The 21,325-nt window shown below is 27.9% G+C and overlaps 2 protein-coding genes across 3 annotated transcripts in view; both read left to right on the top strand.

Moving 5' to 3' along the window:
- The window catches only part of LOC113369918 (mitochondrial coenzyme A transporter SLC25A42), a 43,835-nt gene extending 32,746 nt beyond the window's left edge, over window positions 1-11,089 (top strand). Inside the window, exons 2-8 of one of the 2 annotated variants that reach the window (XM_026610535.1) lie at window positions 8,215-8,464; window positions 9,451-9,571; window positions 9,638-9,829; window positions 9,940-10,059; window positions 10,142-10,287; window positions 10,473-10,656; window positions 10,846-11,089. In XM_026610535.1, coding sequence (XP_026466320.1) covers window positions 8,338-8,464; window positions 9,451-9,571; window positions 9,638-9,829; window positions 9,940-10,059; window positions 10,142-10,287; window positions 10,473-10,656; window positions 10,846-10,996 — 1,041 coding nt within the window. In that variant the 5' untranslated portion in view covers window positions 8,215-8,337 and the 3' untranslated portion in view covers window positions 10,997-11,089. The remainder of the gene's footprint in view (window positions 1-8,214; window positions 8,465-9,450; window positions 9,572-9,637; window positions 9,830-9,939; window positions 10,060-10,141; window positions 10,288-10,472; window positions 10,657-10,845) is intronic. The other variant, XM_026610536.1, reaches the window with a different exon arrangement.
- A 3,717-nt stretch (window positions 11,090-14,806) lies between these two features.
- Window positions 14,807-20,960, top strand: LOC113370401. The gene is made up of 3 exons (XM_026611067.1): window positions 14,807-15,053; window positions 16,904-17,092; window positions 20,721-20,960. The coding sequence occupies exons 1-3, from the start codon at window positions 14,973-14,975 to the stop codon at window positions 20,958-20,960; spliced, it is 510 nt and encodes a 169-aa protein (XP_026466852.1). The 5' UTR covers window positions 14,807-14,972.
- The last annotated feature ends 365 nt before the right edge of the window (window positions 20,961-21,325 follow it).

Genomic DNA, 21,325 nt, shown 5'->3' with positions numbered 1-21,325 from the left:
TCAATTAGTAATGATTAAGAGAAGGGGTGATTAGTTTTTGGCAAAGGCAGGTCTAGCGGTTTCGGAGATACAGAGCTAAATGTGCAAAAAATGGCAGTTTTTGAGAGAACTAAGCGTCCGATTTGAATGATTCAAAGAACTTTCTCCTTATTTCAACAAAATAATTGCTTTTGGAAAACAAAAATTTTCTTCCAAAACTATTTCTTTTTTCAATTTTTTTTAAAAAAAAATTTTTTTTTTGTATATTGAAAATTATTGAGATATTAATTTTAATTTGTACTAAAGATCTAATATACTTTAAACAAATAATTTCAACTTTGCAAATCAGTTTATATAATTCTTATAAATATTAGACAATGTTACAATATTTATAATAATCTATCTGTAAACATTTAATATTCCTGGATCATTTCTTTACGGTACGGGAAGTTCCAGCAATTTGACTTAAAGCACGATGCCATAAACCCCACATTTCAACAATTCAACTAATTAGTGTGAAATATATATTTTATGGGTATAACATTGACGTCAGATAAAAAATAAGTCATTTAAAAGAATTTTAATATATAAATTTAATGATAATAAAAATGCAATAATTATGTATATATACAAAATAGCAATAAAAATAAAATTATAATTTCATGTTGACGTTTCGTAATCATTTACGTTCCATCTTTCATGACAAAAACATAATTTTGGTAATAAAAAATAATAAAATTAAATATTAATTATAAATTAATAGATTATATAAAGAAATTTTGTTTTTATTTTGATATTTCTTTAATAATCATTTCTATATTTATATTTTTCCAAATATTACTTTTATTGTTTATTTTTAATCAAGAGCATGTTTTTGACAGCTGTCATATAGATGGAACGCATATGGTTCCAAAACGTTACAAAATAATGATTGTAATAATGTTTTTTACTACATATAAATATTTTATCAAATATTATTTTATTTATCTCGTATTAATTTTTCTTGATATATTTTTGTTTTGAATGGATAGCTGGCATGATTCATTAATATTTCTTTGATAACGATACTTTTACTACACAAGTCGCATCTATTTTGGTCTTGCCTTGAGGTAGGCAAATACAAGACGAGTCGAAGACGTAAATTGGACGTGTGTGTCTACTGTTCAAATTAACATTATTAATTATTTTTTATTTGATATAGACGAGGAGTCGGGCATAAATGATAAACACAGGATAATACATTTGATTAGATCAATATTGCATATAACCTTTCTCATCTGTACCCTACAATGTAAAGCATCAACTTTGATCCTTCTTGGAAACCTATCATTTCTCTCAAATGCGTTATTGTAATATGAAATTATAAATTCTTCCAAATTTTACTTTTCTTTGAAAAAAAAAATCTTGAAAATTCTGAACTTTTTTTCAAAGCAATCGAACTGCTTTAACTGCAGACGAAATATCGAAGCGCGTAAGCGCCCCGTCGCCGTCTAACGGATCAACATTGGTACGGAATCGATAGGCATGTAAACAAAATTTATACTTATTGTTAAAATCTCTATAAAATATCTGATAATTTGATGTGCATATGTCTAATGATCATTTTTGACCGCCAAATGGCATTTTTTTTACTTTTTTTACTAGATCTTCGAAACCGCTAGACCTGCCTTCATGAAAATTTGATTAATTCTTCATCTTGTCAATACAAGTAAAATGTTTTTTGAATTATTCAAATCGGACGCTCCGTTACCGGACTGAGTTACCCTTTGTGGCACTTTTTGCCCCGTATCTTCGGGGCCTTCGCCAAAAACTAATCAGCACGTATCCTTATCAAGAGCAATCGAATGTTTTTTTGAATAATTGAAATCGGTTGAACCGTGTTCCCGAAATCGTCGACAAAAATTTGTATCCGCACACACACACACACATACATCCATTTTTTCTAAGGTATGCCAAAATGTTCAGAAACCTCTGAAACGTAAAGGTATATAAAAATTTTCATTTTCAATTTTTTTACGATTACTATAACTTACCCTACAGGAAGTTAATAATATTAATAAGTAGTTTAATTAATTTAATTCAACTCTATTTTTGAGTTTTAATATAAATGTTTCAAATATTTTATAAACAGGGGTCTCTGTTATAAGAAATTATGAAAAAAAAAATCTAACAATAATTGTATAAAATAAAAATATTTACTTATTTACTCTTATATAATACAATAATAGTATTAATTATTTTTTCAAACAAAAATCATATGGGTCAGTATTTTTTCCAAAATTCCAAATTGGAAATCAAGATGACGAAAAACATCATTTATATCATATATAAATGATTATGCAAAATTTTAATTGGTGGTTAATACACAGATTTATTAAAATTTATGTATTAAAACTCCACTATAATCGTACCATTTATTTTTGTATTTTTTCTATATGAATTATTTATCAAGATTAGGTCAGATATTTTAAACAATGTTGTATGCTATTTAAGAGCCTTGATGTATAAATTATTTTATTGTATTTTTTAATAATATATAACATTACGACTTATATCCAGAATCAGTTCTTATAATAATTTATTTCATTTATACAATATTATTCATTTAATAACATGAGTCCATCCCATGCCATTAAATATATATCAGATTTAATTAATTAAATTAATTTTAATATTTTTTTTGTTATTATTATTGACTTTATAGACAAGTATATTAGCTGTTTTCAATTACAATTATTATTCTGTAAAATTATTATGATATATTTATAATTTCATGTTACTAAATACTACTAGTAAATACATCATCACGTCATAGTTCATTTATGTTATTATTTTTGTATACTTTTTTACTGTTTTTATTTTATTTTATTTTTTTATTTTATTTTATTTATTTATTTATTTATTTATTTTAATTATATTTATTTCTGTATACTTTTTTACTGTTTTTATTTTATTTTATTTTAACTTTTTTCATTTTATATTCAATTAGTTGTATTTTTTGCATTAATTCTTTTTTTGCACATATCAATTTTGTAAATAAGACATTGAAGTCTTGATTAGCAAAAATAAATTATAACAAAAAAAAATGTTACTGGATTTGATTTTATACAGGGCTTCATATGTTTTTATATCTGCCAACAATAGTATAAAATTAGTTGCATCAGAGTTTTTCAATCTTATTATCTCCCTCCATAATTTTAACATTATTGATATTAGATATAAAATATAATATTTAGTAATAAATATCAAAAGAATTATTTATAATCTATTGTGGCCTTTAATTTGACAATCATTATATCAACTATTGCGAAGAAAAATAATTATGCTACAAAAGTCGTTATTAAAATTTTCAGGCATATTTATTTTTGTAAAAAATGCAAACATTTTTTTGATAATTGAAGATAGCCTTATTTTGTAAGTCAATAAACTATAAATTATATGCCACAAAATTTAACCTTAAACATGCTTCGTCATTATTGAACGTCATTTTTAGAAACTGAGATTTCATAATTTCTATATGAAAGATATAATTCTGATAGAAAGAAAAAACAACATCGTATGATAAACTTAAGAACACAGTTAAGGAACTAATTGCTTTCTTTGTGGGGCAGAAATATATAAATACAATAAATTTTCACAGTTTTTAGATTAAAATCAATTTTAAACCGATCAGCTTCAAGTTAATATATCTGGCAACAATGCATACGTTTCGGGTTTATAACTAATTGTCGTAAACTAATAATAAGTTTTATATCTTTATTTGATCATATACTAAATTCAAAACTTTGCAATTTAATGTTAAATTACTGCAATTTTATAAATATTTTATAGGACGTACATTGAATATATGCAAGTCAGTTCTTATCTAGCATCTAGAGAGTTTCTTCAACAAATATAAACTTGTTTTAGAAAATGCATAAAATTTACTTCATAGCTAAAATTGCGATTGTGCAAACTGAAAGTGAAAACACAAGTATTTGCAATATAAATGCAAGCAGACTTTAACGTCTAACACTCAATTATTTGCATAGATGTTAAACCAAGAATTTGTACTATAGTTATTAGCACATTATTACTGTGATATAGTATTGCCATTTTGTTAATTTATTGGCAATTTCAATTATCCATAATTTTCAGTTTCAACAAATTGCGTATATTGAAGTTTATAGACATAAGTCGAAGCACTCGTGGAAAAGAATCTTGAGGAGTTAAACATTGTGGCTATCATATACTCAATTTACTATTTTATATTCATTTTACTACTATTATGAAATTATATTGCTTCTATAGAAATCTATACCGTAACCATTACTTAAATGCATATTGATAGGAAAATATGAAACAATGGGACTTTGAATAAAAATCACCAACAATTGAATTGTTATGAAAATTATTGGCAAGTGCAAAAATATTGATTTCCATGCATGGATGTTGAACTCTAGCTAAAACTCTAAACGAATTATTGATTGATATAATATAGTGTTGTGCGCAAAATAGTTCACTGCGTTTTATGGAAGATAAAGAGAAGTTCTAATCGTTGAAACACACATTTATTTATTTATATTATATATTTAATATAAATGCTTTAATTTAACTGGTCAAGTGTTAAGGTATTTACTTTAACATCTTACATGAGTTTATGCATGCAAGTAGCTTTTAAAGTGCTAATTTACCATAATGCATTAGTAATATAATCTAAAACTAGAAATACAAGGCAGATTGTCTCCTACTCAATATTAATAATACATTCCACCTAGTCTAGACTTTGCACGTATTTGTAAGCAGGATTCAAACTCATGTCAGACAAAACATTGGTAAACAAACATCAATATAGAAAACTATATCTCTTATTTTATTCATAATTTTTACTAGTATATTTTCAATTTATTTATTGTCGAATTTCAATTTTAATCTTAATTAAATTTTGAATATATTAAACGAAATATAACCTAAACATTATTAACTACCCGTAGGGTAAGTTATAGTAATCGCAAAAAAATCGAAAATGAAAATTTGTATAAATCTTTACGTTTCAGAGGTTTCTGAACATTTTGGCATACCTTAGAAAAAATGGATGTATGCGTGCGTGTGTGTATGTGTGTGTGTGCGTGTGTGAATGTGTGTTCGGATACAAATTTTCTTCGACGATTTCGGGAACACGGATGAAGCGATTTGAATAATTCAAAAAACATTCAATTCGTATTGATAAGGAGACGTGCTGATTAGTTTTTGGCGAAGGCAGGTCTAGCCGTTCAGAAGATATGGGGCAAAAAGTGCCAAAAACGGTAACTCAGTTTTTAAGAGAACGGAGCGTCCGATTTGAATAATTCAAAAGGCAGGTCTAGTGGTTTCGGAGATCTAGTAAAAAAAGTAAAAAAAAAAATGCCATCTGGCGGTTAAAAATGATCATTAGACATAAGCACATCAAGTTATCAGATATTTTATAGAGATTTTAACAATAAGTATAAATTTTGTTTACATTCCTATGGATTCCGTACCAATGCTATCCGTTAGACGGCGGCGCGGCGCTTACGCGCTTTGATATTTCGTCTCTATACAGTTAAAGCAGTACGATTGCTTTGAAAAAAAGTTCAGAATTTCCAAAATATATCAAAATACACTTTACTTCAAAAAGTCTTTTTTTCAAAAAAAAGTAAATTTTTGTCAAAAATTTATAGTTTCTCAAAAATCTAATTTTTCAGAGTAAATGTTTTTCAAAAATGTTGATCTTTACAAAAAAAAAAAATTGGTACGGGAAGTTCCAGCAATTTGCCTTAAGGCAGGATGCCATACACCACTAGTTCCATATATATTAGTAATATAGTAACTTTATTATGATAGTAAATCGAATATATAATAGTAAATCAAATACATAATATTAAACCGAATATATAATAGTAAACACATAATAATACTTATTTTCACGAAGTTGAAAGATTTTTTTTACTAAACAATTAAGATCGTTTTTGTATTATCATCTAATGAATTTTTGTCGACATATCGCCTTGAATGTTTTTTCGACGACCTAAATATTTGTAAATAATATCTTATCTTTTTCCTTTAATTATCAATGACATAAAAATAACATATGAAATATTATACTATATATTTGCTCGTTAATTTCTGACGTTAAGTGCAATTTATGAGCAATGTCAGCTTTTCTTCAGTATATCAAAGTATTAAATGCTAACACATCTTTAGTCATCATAGATTGATAGAAATAATAGTGAATAAAAATATTGCCATAATTAATAAATCTTTAGTAAAAATGGGGATAAAAATATAGAAACATAATTTTACTTTATTTTTCGGTTTCTTTTATTTATTATTTTAAAAATATATTTGAAAAGTAACTGTAGCTCTAATAATTTTAAGTAGTCAACTATTGGTTTAACAAACAGCCGGAAAAGAATTAAAGTAAAACTTGATATCACTACTGCTTGATACCATGTTGTCCAAAACTTAAATAAGAACCTGAGACTTCGTGATAACATGCTTACCACAAAGCTCCCTAAAAATACCATTATCAGAAAGAATGTATCATGGCTTGGTGTATTTCTATCTCTAATGTGCTAAAAATAAATTTGCACTTGTTATTGTATATTGCAGTAATGGAAGTCATTAAATGAAGTCTAGTATGCTTTTTAATTTAATATAGATCGATATTATATTGCTTCTCGTATATTATTTTGAAATTGCTGTTTCACGGTCAATATGTCATTAGGTTCAAAGTCTTACGAGTAACTTGAATCGCGAAAATAACACGAGTTTGTTGATAATCTTCAAAAGATTACGTTATTGCTATATCAATATCATACTGATAATTTACACATTTTTTATAATATCATTTATATAACGATTAGCTTTTCGTGGTTCGGTTGTAACAGCTTGGTCTTTCAACCACACCGGACTCTAGTGCCCTTCTCATACAAATAGATATCAAGCAGTAGTGATACCAGTTTTCACGTGAAATAATTAAAAAATAAATTACTTTTACCAGAAAATTTCTAATAAAATTATACATGTTGGATAAAAAATATGTATAATGATATTTAGAAGAAGAATTTCAAGAATTCCACATTTGACCAACTTGTTATAATTTTTATAATTTATTATAATTCACATTTTTAATTAGGCTTGTAAATTTCAAAATATCAATAACTTTTGACGTCTATTTGATTAGATTTATAGGCAACAAATAATTAATAATTAATTATAAATATATTAATACATCACTATGTGACGTGTTTACACTGGCTGTTACAAGTTTACATTTTGATTATTGCAATAATTAATATATATAAAAAAACAAACAAAAGTTATAGTTACCAATTAAGATTAGATTTCAAATTAATGATGTTTTATGGTTTTTTTTATTGGTTGTTCTGTTTAATCGTTTTAATAAATTGTTTCGAAGGAATGCATTTTATAACCTGACACTAATTTTTATAGACATAATTATGAACAATAATTGCTCAAAGCATTTATTATGTAATGTTGAAAAGTTTTTTGCAAATAATTATTAACAATTTATATTTATTGGTATATCTATTATTCATTTATTTATTGATTTATTAATTTTTTTATTTATAAATCATGATCAATATCACTTTAGGCTGTCCTGAAATTTTTTGCATTATTTTTGAAGTGTCACAAGGGCAACTTCTGGTCTATTAATAAAATATTATAGGCCTATGAGAAGTATTTTTAAAAAATAGCCTGATGGTATATCTAGGTCAGTCACAAGCCAGGTTGTAAATCCATTCTATATTTACTTTATAGATAAAATTAAATTAAATTAATATATTAATTACTTCCGTATTGATTTATTTCCGCAAACTGTAAGAATCTTGGGATATACGTTCACTTGTCGATAAAGATATTGATATATTAATAAATTAAATATTTACCACTGACCTGCTTATCTTATCAATTACAAATTAATTATAAATTGCTGACTAACGTCAGTTTTATCGTTTTATTAATGTTTTTTATTTTGATGACTTGGCTGTTTCAATTATGACTCATAAATTTCATGTTTTTGGTTGATTTTTATTAATAATTATAATAATATTTACAATAGGCAAATACCTCCATTTAATTATGAAAAAACATGAAATTACTAAGTCTAATTTTCTGGCAAAATAATAAACTTTTTCTTCTAAAAATATTAGATATGCCTGTTTGCAGAACTGAGATTCAACTTAGAATTTATAATATTTATTTCTATTACAGATCTCCTTCGCCATGTCATCAATCAACCAAGGAGTATCATTTTGCTTTAGGAATTGAACAAATAATGATATTTTTCATATATAATAAGAAAATAGCAGATGCAAATAGCAAATATTACGCACAATGCAAAGTGATTCCGTGAGCCATTCAATGAGTGGCTGCCTGAGCAACAAACCGACAATAACTATGACAATATCAACTATTGGCGACAACCAAGAAAAGAATGCAAATAAATCACCAGCAGATGAAGGTGAGTGGAAATAAAAATAAATTAAGGAGTAACACCTTTGTAACAGAAGTGAGATGATTTAAACAGAAGTACAGATCAAACGTCCATCAGACATCCAAACCAATAATTGGATCACCAGTTATGAAATCCTATTCTAACTGGTTGATTCTGTATAACATTTGAAAACCTAGTATTTTGTAACTTAAGAACTTTATTTAAGAATGTTTGAGGTTGTTAACACGCTAATTTCATTCATTGTGGGATAAGCCGATGGAAAATAATTATCTGATAAGGACAATTACAGGTTTACTATGCTGGAAGATTTTGTCCAAGATTTTTAGACTATTAACTTTTTAATAATTACTTTATATATGAGTTTTTGAAACTACCACCTGTAGGAAACATGAAGATATCTTATCTAATTGGATCAGATAATAACTGGCTTGACTGACCTAGATACACCAGGCTATTTTTTAAAAATACTTCTCATAGGCCTATAATATTTTATTAATAGACCAGAAGATGTTTCATAAAAATACCAGAAGATGAGTGAACCTGAAGTTGCCCTTGTGACATTTGGATAGAAGCTATAAATCTTGTTGTTTTGATATATAATTACAATATTTTTACATAATAAACGAACTTAGGCAGAACAACAGTTCAGCAGCACTTAAATCTATATCTCTATATACAATAAAAAATTATAAGTTTTGACAAACAAAATTTTTGTGAAATGCAATAAAACGTCATGGTACAATATGAAATTAAATCGATACCACAAATACTTTAAAAATATCACAATCATATTTTAACACATTAGACTCAAACAATGCGTAATTCGCCAAAGCCAAGTTCGTCTCAAGAAATATATAAAAAATTCCTTTCTCCTGTTGATTTAAATTCAATATGTTGTCACAACTTAATGTAATAAGAGTAGAAATAATGATGAATGGCGTTTTCCAAGTTGACATGTAAGAAACTGATATTATACCATGTGTTATTGTTAGCAGTTGCCATCACCAGTACCCAACTGGTGTTGACGAGCTTGTGTGCTGGTGCCATCGCTGGAGCTATCGCTAAAACTGCCATAGCTCCATTGGACAGAACAAAAATTAATTTTCAAATAAGGTAAAATAAAGCTAATAATATACATTTTTTAAATGTATATATATGACAGAATGCACTTGCTTTCAGCAAGGCGCCTTATTCGATGAAATCGGCATGGCGTTTTCTGTGCGACACTTACAAGAACGAAGGCGTTTTGGCACTATGGAGAGGAAATTCGGCAACCATGGCCAGAATAATTCCCTACGCTGCAATACAATTTACGGCACACGAGCAATGGAAACGAGTTTTAAAAGTTGATAAAGTTAAATCTTCAGACAAGTACGTGGTTTTTGTAAATTTAAATAAATTATTCTAAAAAATGCCTTCAATCCAATCTATTAGTTTGTGTAAATAATAATAATTATATTTCTTTTTCAATTTCCTTTTAGAAATGTCAGCACAAAAAGATTTTTGGCAGGATCTTTGGCCGGAATAACATCTCAGTCCTTGACTTATCCCTTAGATCTAGCAAGAGCAAGAATGGCAGTCACGCAGAGAGGCGAATATAGGTAACTAAATTGGACAATACCTTCTTCTTCTTTTTTATTATTAAATTTATTAAATAACACATTTATATATTATTAATTTAAGGACTCTCCGCCAAGTATTTGCAAGAATATGTCGGGAGGAAGGCGCTCACGCACTTTATCGCGGATATTGGGCAACTATTTTGGGTGTCATTCCGTACGCTGGTGTTTCATTTTTTACTTATGACACGTTGAAACATCAATATAAAGGTAAATCTAACAATAAGTGTAAATTGTAAAGAATATGTTAGTGGAAAACTAATATTTTAAAAATACAATTAAAGCACATAAAGCCACTGGCTAGGGCTTTGTCGTTTTGTCTTAACTGCCTGAATAAAATAATAGCTTATAAATCAATATTATCAACTATTAATGTGAATGTTTTTTCTACTTAGCTTATACCCATAGTGATCCATCAGGAATATACAGTCTCTTATTTGGAGCAATAGCTGGTGTACTCGGCCAGACTTCAAGTTACCCATTAGACATTGTCCGAAGAAGAATGCAAACTGCCAGGTTACAAAACGATGGAAAGTATATGTATGTTGCCATCATGCCTACTCTGAAATTGATTCTTAGGTTAGTTAAAAAAAAATCTGTTATTAAAAAACAAACGAATATTTATTGCACATGCAGACTGTTTCTAATAAGATCAGCAGAATATTTTAATTCTAAGCACCATTTTTTGGGGCACTTCGGATATTTAATATATAAGTTAATTTGGATATTTGGGATTCTTTTATATTTAATTATAATGATTGATTACAGAAATGAAGGTTTTAAACATGGATTCTATAAAGGCTTGACTATGAATTGGATAAAAGGTCCAGTAGCCGTTGGTATTAGTTTTGCATCATATGATACTATCAAAGATTTCTTAAGAAACGTTATTCATCTAGATAATCTTAAATTCAGATAGTGAATTTAATAGTGTTAAATAATTTTAGTCGTATTAACCCATTGCCAATATTATTATGTTTTATTGTATATACTGTAAAGTGGAAATATCTCGTATTTTTAAGATTTTGTTGATAAAGAATATATTTTTGAAATTTGTTGAAAAGCAAACTACTTATACCATTTTATAAATGCAATTATTCTGCTTTTAATTGGTCGCGTCTATAAATGAAATATTCTCCATCATTTTACTATGTTGAGTCGCTATTTATATTCTTATTAATTAAGGATGTTGAAATGTTTTAAAGCTATATTGTAAATAATATTAAAAAATGTTATTGTTTTAGTTTGAGACATATAATAAGAATTTTATTTCAATATTTTGTTTATATGAATAAGAAAATAATATATAGACTGATACGGTGCCCTTAGGTTATGTTAATGTACATACATATTGATTGATATTTAAAAAACTAAATTTATGCTATTGTCGAATGCCAAAGTCTAAATTGTGCAATTTTGAAAAAGTTGATTTGTTTATAATAAATGTTATATAAATATTTACTTGAACTATTTGTTTCATTACATCACTATCTTTGTAATAATGTATTTATAATTGGGAAATATTCTGAGAATTCATTACTTTATGTATAATTCCTAATTTTTGTTTTAAAATTTCAGAAAAAGGTTAAAAAATTAACTATCTTACTCTGTAGGTAATCATGGATCCAGTGTTTATTTAGGTGTTGGTTATTTTGTTTAGTGAGTTCAATCATCGTAATACTAAATCATAGCTTAAATTATATTTTATTGCTTTGTGAAGTTTCATCAATCATAACTATTTAAATAGAACATTCTATAACTTACTAACGTATTAACAGTATATAAAAATGAAATTAAAATCATATTACTCAACGAGCAGGCTTTAAATATTCCATTACCTACATGATTAATAATCTAATTTATCATCTCTGTATACTCAAATAATTAAAGTTTCCTATGTGGTTTCCTGCGTATTTCAATAATAAATAAACTAAAATAGTAAATACGTAGTTATAATTAATCGGTATTTTCATTCATAAATCTTTGGCCTTCATCTAAACTCCTCCTACAATCTTAATTGCGGAATTGAATTACTCGTTTTTCTTAAATATATTTATTTGGCAGCGTCTACAATAAGTACATCGGATTAGTAAGCCGATAGTAATTTTCCACAATAAATGATATTTTTAGTAAATCACATTATAAGATTTTTTATCACCAAAGCTATAAATTTGATCCGGTGGTCTTTATGTGTTTAATAAAATATGCAAGTCTTCATATAATTCAATAAACGTTGTATTTATAATTCGATCATTTTAATACCGTAAATACATTTTATTGTTAATAAAAAATGTTTAAAGCGGAAACACATTTTTATTGCCAAAATAAAACGCATTTTCTGTGATCTTTCAACAATTTGATCTGATATATTTTTACAATATGAAAATAAAATTAGTTCGTTTGAAAATTAATCAGTAACATCGATTGTTTTATGTGGTTTTTATGTAGTTTAGTCTACTAGATCTTGACAGAGTTGCTGAACTAAATCTTAATAAATAAAATATATATTATGGTAAACTAGTTTTAGCTTAAGTTATATCTAATAATATAATAATGATATATGTTTTTGGAATGCGCTATTTGTTTTTAGTTTAGACCCACACGGAAAACCAATCTATCACTAATTGTACAGATTTACAAAATCTTATTAGTCATACTTTATTTAATAGTTATATCTAAATGCTTAGAATAAATACAAATAATTATTTCCATTTATTCTTACTGAATACTTAAATATTTAATATAAATTTTGAGTATATTCTTACTCTGGATTTCTGAAGTATAGCTCTGTACAGATCAGAGATATGGACTTTAAGGAAGACTATCAAAAACTATCTGGAGAGTTTTGAAACATAAATTTCAAAAAGTATATTCTTACTCTGGATTTCTGGAGTATAGTTCTGTACAGATCAGAGACATGGACTCTAAGGAAGACTATCAAAAACTACCTGGAGAGTTTTGAAACATAAATTTCAAAAAGAATATTTTACTCTGGATTTCTGGAGTATAGTTCTGTACAGATCAGAGACATGGACTCTAAGGAAGACTATAAAAACTATCTGGAGAGTTTTGAAATATAAATTTCGAAAAGTTTATTCTTACTCTGGATTTCTGGAGTATAGCTCTGTGCAGATCAGAGACATGGACTCTAAGGAAGACTATCAAAAACTATCTGAAGAGTTTTGAAATATAAATTTCAAAAAGTATATTCTTACACTGGATTTCAGGAGTATAGCTCTGTATAGGTCAGAGACATGGACACTAAGGAAGACTATCAAAAACTATCTGGAGAGTTTTGAAATATGAATTTCGAAAAGTATATTCTTACTCTGGATTTCTGGAGTATAGCTCTGTACTGATCAGAGACATGGACTCTAAGGAAGACTATCAAAAACTATCTGAAGAGTTTTGAAATATAAATTTCAAAAAGTATATTCTTACTCTGGATTTCTGGAGTATAGCTCTGTACAGATCAGAGACATGGACTCTAAGAAAGACTATCAAAAACTATCTGGAGAGTTTTGAAACATAAATTTCAAAAAGTATATTCTTACTCTGGATTTCTGGAGTATAGCCTTGTACTGATCAGAGACATGAACTCTAAGGAAGACTATGAAAAACTATCTGGAGAGTTTTGAAATGTGGTGCTGGAGGCGAATGGAGAATGTAAATTGGATAAGCAAGATAACAAATGAAAAAGTCATGAGGAGAGTTGTCAAAGAAAATACTCTTTTTAAATGAAAAGGAAACTGGATGGGACTAATTCTGCAAAAAGAGTGCTAAAATCGAGACGTTGTCGAAGATAAATTAGAAGGACTGACAGAAACTGGACCAGGAAGGACAAAAGCAAAGTTTGGAAAGATGGAGAATGTAAAAATGGAGAATGGTGGTATAAAATGGTATTGGAAATGATAAACAAAGGAGGAAAAGGGATCTGTAATTTGTGGTGCACTCATACTATGGGCCTGCCTTCGGGCAGACTACAATGTATCATTATCATTGTAAAAAAATTATCATAAGCTCCAATAATATCAATATTATTAACTTACCAAATGGAGAAGTCTCTGTATTCGACAGAAAATCCGATTCGCTTGCGTGTTTTTGACATTTTTCCAGAAACGGCTGAACCAATTTTAAAAATTCACAAGCCATTCGATGAAACTGGATAAGGATTCGTTTTGATCAGTCTTCACTGTGAACAAGTATCAATATCAAATTAGATTATAATTTCAATTCACACACACAAGTAATTTATAAAATATCAATATTATTTGCTGTTATATTTTGATAGTTTATTCAATATTTTATCTCCATGCTTCACATATAGATTAGACTATAAACTGTATATAAAATTTAAAAGTTTATTTCACAAATATTTTATAACATGCCGAAATTGATAGCACATGTCAAGTACGGTTTTGCGGATTACATTTTCGCACATCGCCCGCTGCTTTTCTTTCGCTTATGAAAAGCGTAAACACTTCGAAGTGTGTTTACATTAGACGCGATCGGTAATTCTTGTATGAATTTAAAAAATGTGTATTAAAAAATCGACTTACCTATAATGAGAGACTGGTTATACTCCTTTCGATCATTTAATTGTTTACAAAACAGGATCGTTATATGCTTCCTAACCGAACCGAAATAGTAACATATTTGTGGTGGTAAAATTCGCGTGCGAAATGATTACTTACGATCGGAAGATCGCCGATCGTCGTCAGTGCAGCCAGGACAGCCAACAGGAGGACAGGGGATATTTAGTCATCGAACGTTGATCATTCTGTTTTTCCAACCACTTGAACTTAAAGTGTTTGGGTCAAATAGAGACAGTGAATGGTGAATTATGATACATGAACATTAAATAAATATGGTGTAATATTATTTGTGAAAAAATAATGCCGCTGCGTAAAATTTCAATCAAGGATATTATGAAAGATCATGGGCTAAAAGATGAAGAGGAGACAACGGACGCTAGGGTGAGTGTAACAAAAATTATCTGTACTGTGTAATTATGATAACTAACTTAAGCAACTATCAATATTTATTTGTTTATTTATAAAATAAAAAATTATTCAAGACGATTTCATTATTCACGCTGGAGAAGTTTATGTTTTTTCTATAAAATCCGTATTGATAATTCAAATCATTCTATTTTGACACCTGACACGTTTTCGAAAAATGGCCGCACCAATTCAAAAAATTTAAAAGGCTTTAAAAAATGAAACTAAATTTTCGTGAGAGCCATTTTTTTACAATTAGCGGAAAATTTTGTTCGTCCACGTTTTAGCCAAAAATCCTATACAAAATTTAAAAATTTACAAACTAGAACTGAAAACCGTGCTGATTAGTTTTGATGAAGATCGGCCGGGCAGTTTCTTCGTAATTATTTTTCTACGATAAATTATTTTTCGGCGATTTTGATGAAACTTTGTAGATTGATAGAGTTCATGGTTTTAACAAACATTCTAAAAAATATAAGCGTACAAAAAGTGGATTGTTTGTAAAAATTCATCAAAATTTGGAATAATGGAGTCCTGCCAAAATTTCAAAACTCTATTAATCATAATTTTAAAAGTTGCAAAATCTCAGATCTTATTGATTACCTACAATTATTGGAAAGTTTTGGAAACTTGTCTTAAGGCAAAAAGCTTCTAACATCTATTGGCTTTCATTTTTGTTAAATATATTAAAATAAATTTATATTATTATACATCAAAAAATAACTTGACCTATAAAAAGCCCGATTACCATTGACTTACATTTCCACATGATTCATTTTCGGTAAAAGCATTTATTTATTTTATTTTATTTATGACTTTGCTAAATTTATCATTTGAACAGCGGATATTCGATCATAATATCTGCAATAAAATTTCAATTTTCTGCCAATAAAAAGAATGTCAGTTATATTCAGAAATACGGTTTTTTTAACTTTCAAAAATTGTATAAATATCTTATCATAAACCAACCTAATCCATTAATCGGAAAATAAAGAATTGGTAAACATTGAAAACTGTTTCTTTGATATATCCAATATAAATTATATGTAGAAGTAATAAAACTCACTATAAGAAAAATTTAAATATAAATACCAATGAACATATATTCATGATTTTAATTTACTGAACTATTATTTTACATGGCAATTGAACTAGTTAAGAAGTTTTATTAAATTTAGTTTAATCAAAAATTTTAAGACTTTGACAATAATTTAATCCGCTTAGCGAAAGAAATTGATCAGATTCATCTGAAGTAAAAAAAAAAATTCAACTGTATTTTTGAAAACCTATTGATGCTGTTCAGGAGTATTCACTTCATTAGTACGAAGGAAACTATTATTATCTCTATATTTATCCATTATACATGTTTGCATTTTAATTTATCTCCTGAATTTAATGATCAACAATCATTGTTCTACATTTCTTAGTAACCGATGATGACGAAACGCTTTTGTACTTGAAATTTCGATCTATTTTCCCTGTATATTTGTTCAACGATGTTTGGCATTCTGCGAGTCATAAAAACGCATTTTATTACATAAATATTTACTAAAATTCAATCCAAAACTCTATAATTTTTACAACGTATAAAATCAATCTGGACAATGTATAATTAAAGTTTCTTTTTTGATTTATAAATGTTTTATGACATATTTAAATACGGACTTGAACAATTCAGGATAGTAAGGTGACACAGGCAACTACTGTTTTATGATTTAAATATTTATTTAAAATATTGAAATAGTAGAATTTTAAAATACAATTAAAATGAGTGATAAAAATCACATTCAATTTTTTTTTTAATTTAAAATACTTTTTTTTATTAGGAAGAACGTCGAACGACTGGAAGAGCAGTAGCCACTGTGATTGCTTTAGGTTTGATAGGTTTGGCAATTTATCATGCCTGGATCAGGAGAACGGTAGTAGTTGCTGGTATTATTGTTCCTGCCCTCATCATGGTTCTCTATACTGCCTGGGTTTTATATACAGCAAGAAAAGACAAAGCAAGAGCCAGAGTAAGTTGCAAGATCTTATTGTGATACTCAGAAGTCCTAATGGATTCTTTTATCGTATATCGTACCCATATTTTTGACCAAAAATGTGTTCCTCCTTTTTCTAGTAAATTTCAGTAAAATTCAATTTAGCAAAATATTTCTAAACCAAATATTGTGGATAAAATCGTTTGTTTTCACAGTTTCTCAATATAAATCAGTTCATTGTTTATTTACGTTCATTTTAAAGCTTTAGTTTCTCTTGTTAGGTATTGATACGCGATCACTTTACGTCATCATGTTACGTCTAAATGATGACGAAATTTATCTAATTTAATTTTATGGGCTTACTCGTGGCACTGTGGTAATAGCTTTGGCTTTCAAATCTAAAGTACAAGTTTTGATACTCACATTGGCAAGAAAATATGTTTCTGAGTGAGAATGCCCTTTCTCTACATTGACAGATTCAACTCTATCAATAAAAATGTATCAAATGTAGATAAATATTAAATGAAGGCAAAATGGATTGCCTTCTAAAAAGCCAAATGTTCTAAAATGCCTTCTAAAAAGCCATCACAAGTTTCAATAACAGCTCGACTCTTGAGACGGTTTCAAAGCCAAATAAACAAACAATTAATAAAAATAATGATATAAAATGTCTGATTTATTTTCTCTATTTCTGATGGCTTGTTTTTTATTTGATGCACCAATGTTGGGGAATAGCTATATACACTAGAAACAGTGCTGGATATACAGTGGGGGCAGTCGGGGCTACTGTCCAGGGCGGCAGATTTTCGGGGGCGGCAAAATTTGGATAGTGGGAAAAAAATTCTATACAATGTAATCAACTAATTTTTTTTCAATAACGTTTTTTATTTCAAGAAATATAGTTAACTTTTGTTAATTTATATAAAACATACTACGAATGCAATGCAAAATTTGGATTCAAATAGACGATTATTAAAATTTATTATTTTTCTTTGACTTCCTCTCCGAACATAAATTATCAAATTGGTTAACAAGTTATTATCAAATTTGGCAATTTGGCTAATATAAAGTTTCGTAAACGAGCTAAAAGTGCATTTTTGTCAGTGCCCCAGGGCGCCAAATTTCTAATTCCGGCCCTGTCTGTGATGTTATATCTTATATGGATCTATATGTTTTTCGCGCTTTTGAGCCTTGTATAATATTCTATTCAATTTTATTCATAAATATTTTGAAAAAATTAGCTCTTGTTTGTTTGTTTTCATAATTTTTAATGTTACTTGTTAATTCATCTGTCAATTTTTGAAAAAACCGGGACAAAAGATCTAAATCCGGTACAAATCATGCTATTGAAATAACCGGAGACACAAGGTGAAAATCCGGGACTGTACCAGCCAATCCGGGAGGTATGGTCACCTTAATTGTAGTAGATTTACTAGACCTATTGTAGAAGATTTACTACAACCATTGTAGTAGATTTACTCGACCAATTGAAATACATTTACCACACTCATTGTAGTAGATTTACTATATTCACTGTAGTAGATTTACTACACCATTGTAGTAGAATTACTACACCATTGTAGTAGATTTACTCGACCAATTGAAATACATTTACCACACTCACTGTAGTAGATTTACTATACTCATTGTAGTAAATTTACTACACCATTGTAGTAGAATTACTACACCATTGTAGTAGATTTACTCGACCAATTGAAATACATTTACCACACTCATTGTAGTAGAATTACTACACCATTGTAGTAGATTTACTCGACCAATTGAAATACATTTACCACACTCATTGTAGTAGATTTACCACACTCATTGCAGTAGATTTACTACAACCATTGTAGTAGATTTACTACACCATTGTAGTAGATTTACTCGGCCAATTGAAATACATTTACCACACTCATTGTAGTAGATTTACTATACTCATTGTAGTAGATTTACTATACTCATTGTAGTAGAATTACTCGACAAATTGAAATATATTTACCACACTAATTGTAGTAGATTTACTATACTCATTATAGTAGAATTACTACACCATTGTAGTAGTTTACTCGACCAATTAAAATACATTTACCACACTCATTGTAGTAGATTTACTATACTCATTGTAGTAGATTTACTATACTCATTGTAGTAGAATTACTACACCATTGTAGTAGATTTACTCGACCAATTGAAATATACATTTACCACACTCATTGTAGTAGATTTACCACACTCATTGCAGTAGATTTACTACAACCATTGTAGTAGATTTACTACACCATTGTAGTAGATTTACTCGGCCAATTGAAATACATTTACCACACTCATTGTAGTAGATTTACTATACTCATTGTAGTAAATTTACTACACCATTGTAGTAGAATTACTACACCATTGTAGTAGATTTACTCGACCAATTGAAATACATTTACCACACTCATTGTAGTAGAATTACTACACCATTGTAGTAGATTTACTCGACCAATTGAAATACATTTACCACACTCATTGTAGTAGATTTACTATACTCATTGTAGTAGATTTACTACACCATTGTAGTAGATTTACTCGGCCAATTGAAATACATTTACCACACTCATTGTAGTGGATTTACTATACTCATTGTAGTAAATTTACTACACCATTGTAGTAGAATTACTACACCATTGTAGTAGATTTACTCGACCAATTGAAATACATTTACCACACTCATTGTAGTAGATTTACTACAACCATTGTAGTAGATTTACTCGACCAATTGAAATACATTTACCACACTCATTGTAGTAAATTTACTACACCATTGTAGTAGAATTACTACACCATTGTAGTAGATTTACTCGACCAATTGAAATACATTTACCACACTCATTGTAGTAGATTTACTACAACCATTGTAGTAGATTTATTCAACCAATTGAAATACATTTACCACACTCATTGTAGTAGATTTACTATACTCATTGTAGTAAATTTACTACACCATTGTAGTAGAATTACTACACCATTGTAGTAGATTTACTCGACCAATTGAAATACATTTACCACACTCATTGTAGTAGATTTACTATACTCATTGTAGTAGATTTACTACACCATTGTAGTAGATTTACTCGACAAATTGAAATATATTTACCACACTAATTGTAGTAGATTTACTATACTCATTGTAGTAGAATTACTACACCATTGTAGTGGTTTAGTCGACCAATTAAAATACATTTACCACACTCATTGTAGTAGATTTAGATTTTATAAAGAGCATTAAAATTTTCAGAAATATGAAAAAACGCCCTTTAAAAAACTTTTTTTTTATATGTATATTGAAATTTTTTGAAAATTATGAACTTTTTCAAAGCAATCGCGCTGCGAAAAATTTCAAAAATATTTCAAAATATAAAGAAAACTCAAAATTTTCAAAAATTGATTATTGATCAAAAAATATTATTTTTTTTTTTAATTTTAATTTTTGGTACAGGAATAACATATAAAAACAATTTAAGTAACATTTCAGGGATGAGGCGGCATTTTGTCAGTGCCCCAGGGCGCCAATTTTCTAAATCCGGCCCTGACTAGAAAACATAATGTAGATCTATATTTTCAAGTAAAAATGTAGATAAATCGAATTCAAATTTTGTATTCATTTCCTTTCGTTTTTCAGAAGTTGCAAATGCAGCGAGAAGCTATTTTGAAAGAAGTTATTAGCGCAGTTCCCAATATCAGTGTTACAGAATTTGATAAAGAAGAAGCTTTAGCAACAAATGATCAGAAATCAGAAAATGTGAATAATGATATACAAACACCAGAAATTGCATTTCATCCAGCAATTTTACAAAATGAACTCAAAGAACCAAATCTGCAGACTAGAGCTAATTTTGGACGATCTATATCTGTAATTTAAGGAGTATTAAATAAATTATTTATTTACTGTTGATCTACAGTAAATACAAAGTTACTCAAGTAATTTTAATATTAAGTATCTGTTGATTTCTTGACAAATAGACATAATTATTTAATTATATTATACTATTTTGTATTAATAATCTGTGTTTTTTGACATAAATAAATTTATGAAGTCTATGTTTTGTTTTTTAAACCAATCCCTTATTAATTTTCAAATGAATTATGTTTTTGATTTAATTTTCAAATATTTGTGAATTTAACCTGACGCAAAAAACATAAAACATTTAATAACTTTTCTTAAATAAAGGAGATTTAAATCTCTGTACAATGTTTAAATCGTTGAGAAAATTGTCATGCAATATA

This window comes from Ctenocephalides felis, unplaced genomic scaffold (assembly GCF_003426905.1).
Source record: "Ctenocephalides felis isolate EL2017-DRISC unplaced genomic scaffold, ASM342690v1 CF-g0.4_SCAFFOLD_01492, whole genome shotgun sequence".
NCBI lineage: Eukaryota > Metazoa > Arthropoda > Insecta > Siphonaptera > Pulicidae > Ctenocephalides > Ctenocephalides felis.
Note: the sequence above shows the minus strand (reverse complement) of the source record. Positions and strands in the feature narration are given on the sequence as shown.

What these genes read in the sequence shown, in the direction of transcription:
- LOC113370401 (XM_026611067.1), top strand. Translation starts at nt 14,973, where the DNA reads ATGCCGCTGCGTAAAATTTCAATCAAGGATATTATGAAAGATCATGGG. An exon ending in AGGAGACAACGGACGCTAGG is followed by an intron (nt 15,054 to 16,903) that starts GTGAGTGTAACA and finishes TTTTTTTATTAG; the next exon opens with GAAGAACGTCGAACGACTGG. An exon ending in AAGACAAAGCAAGAGCCAGA is followed by an intron (nt 17,093 to 20,720) that starts GTAAGTTGCAAG and finishes TTCGTTTTTCAG; the next exon opens with AAGTTGCAAATGCAGCGAGA.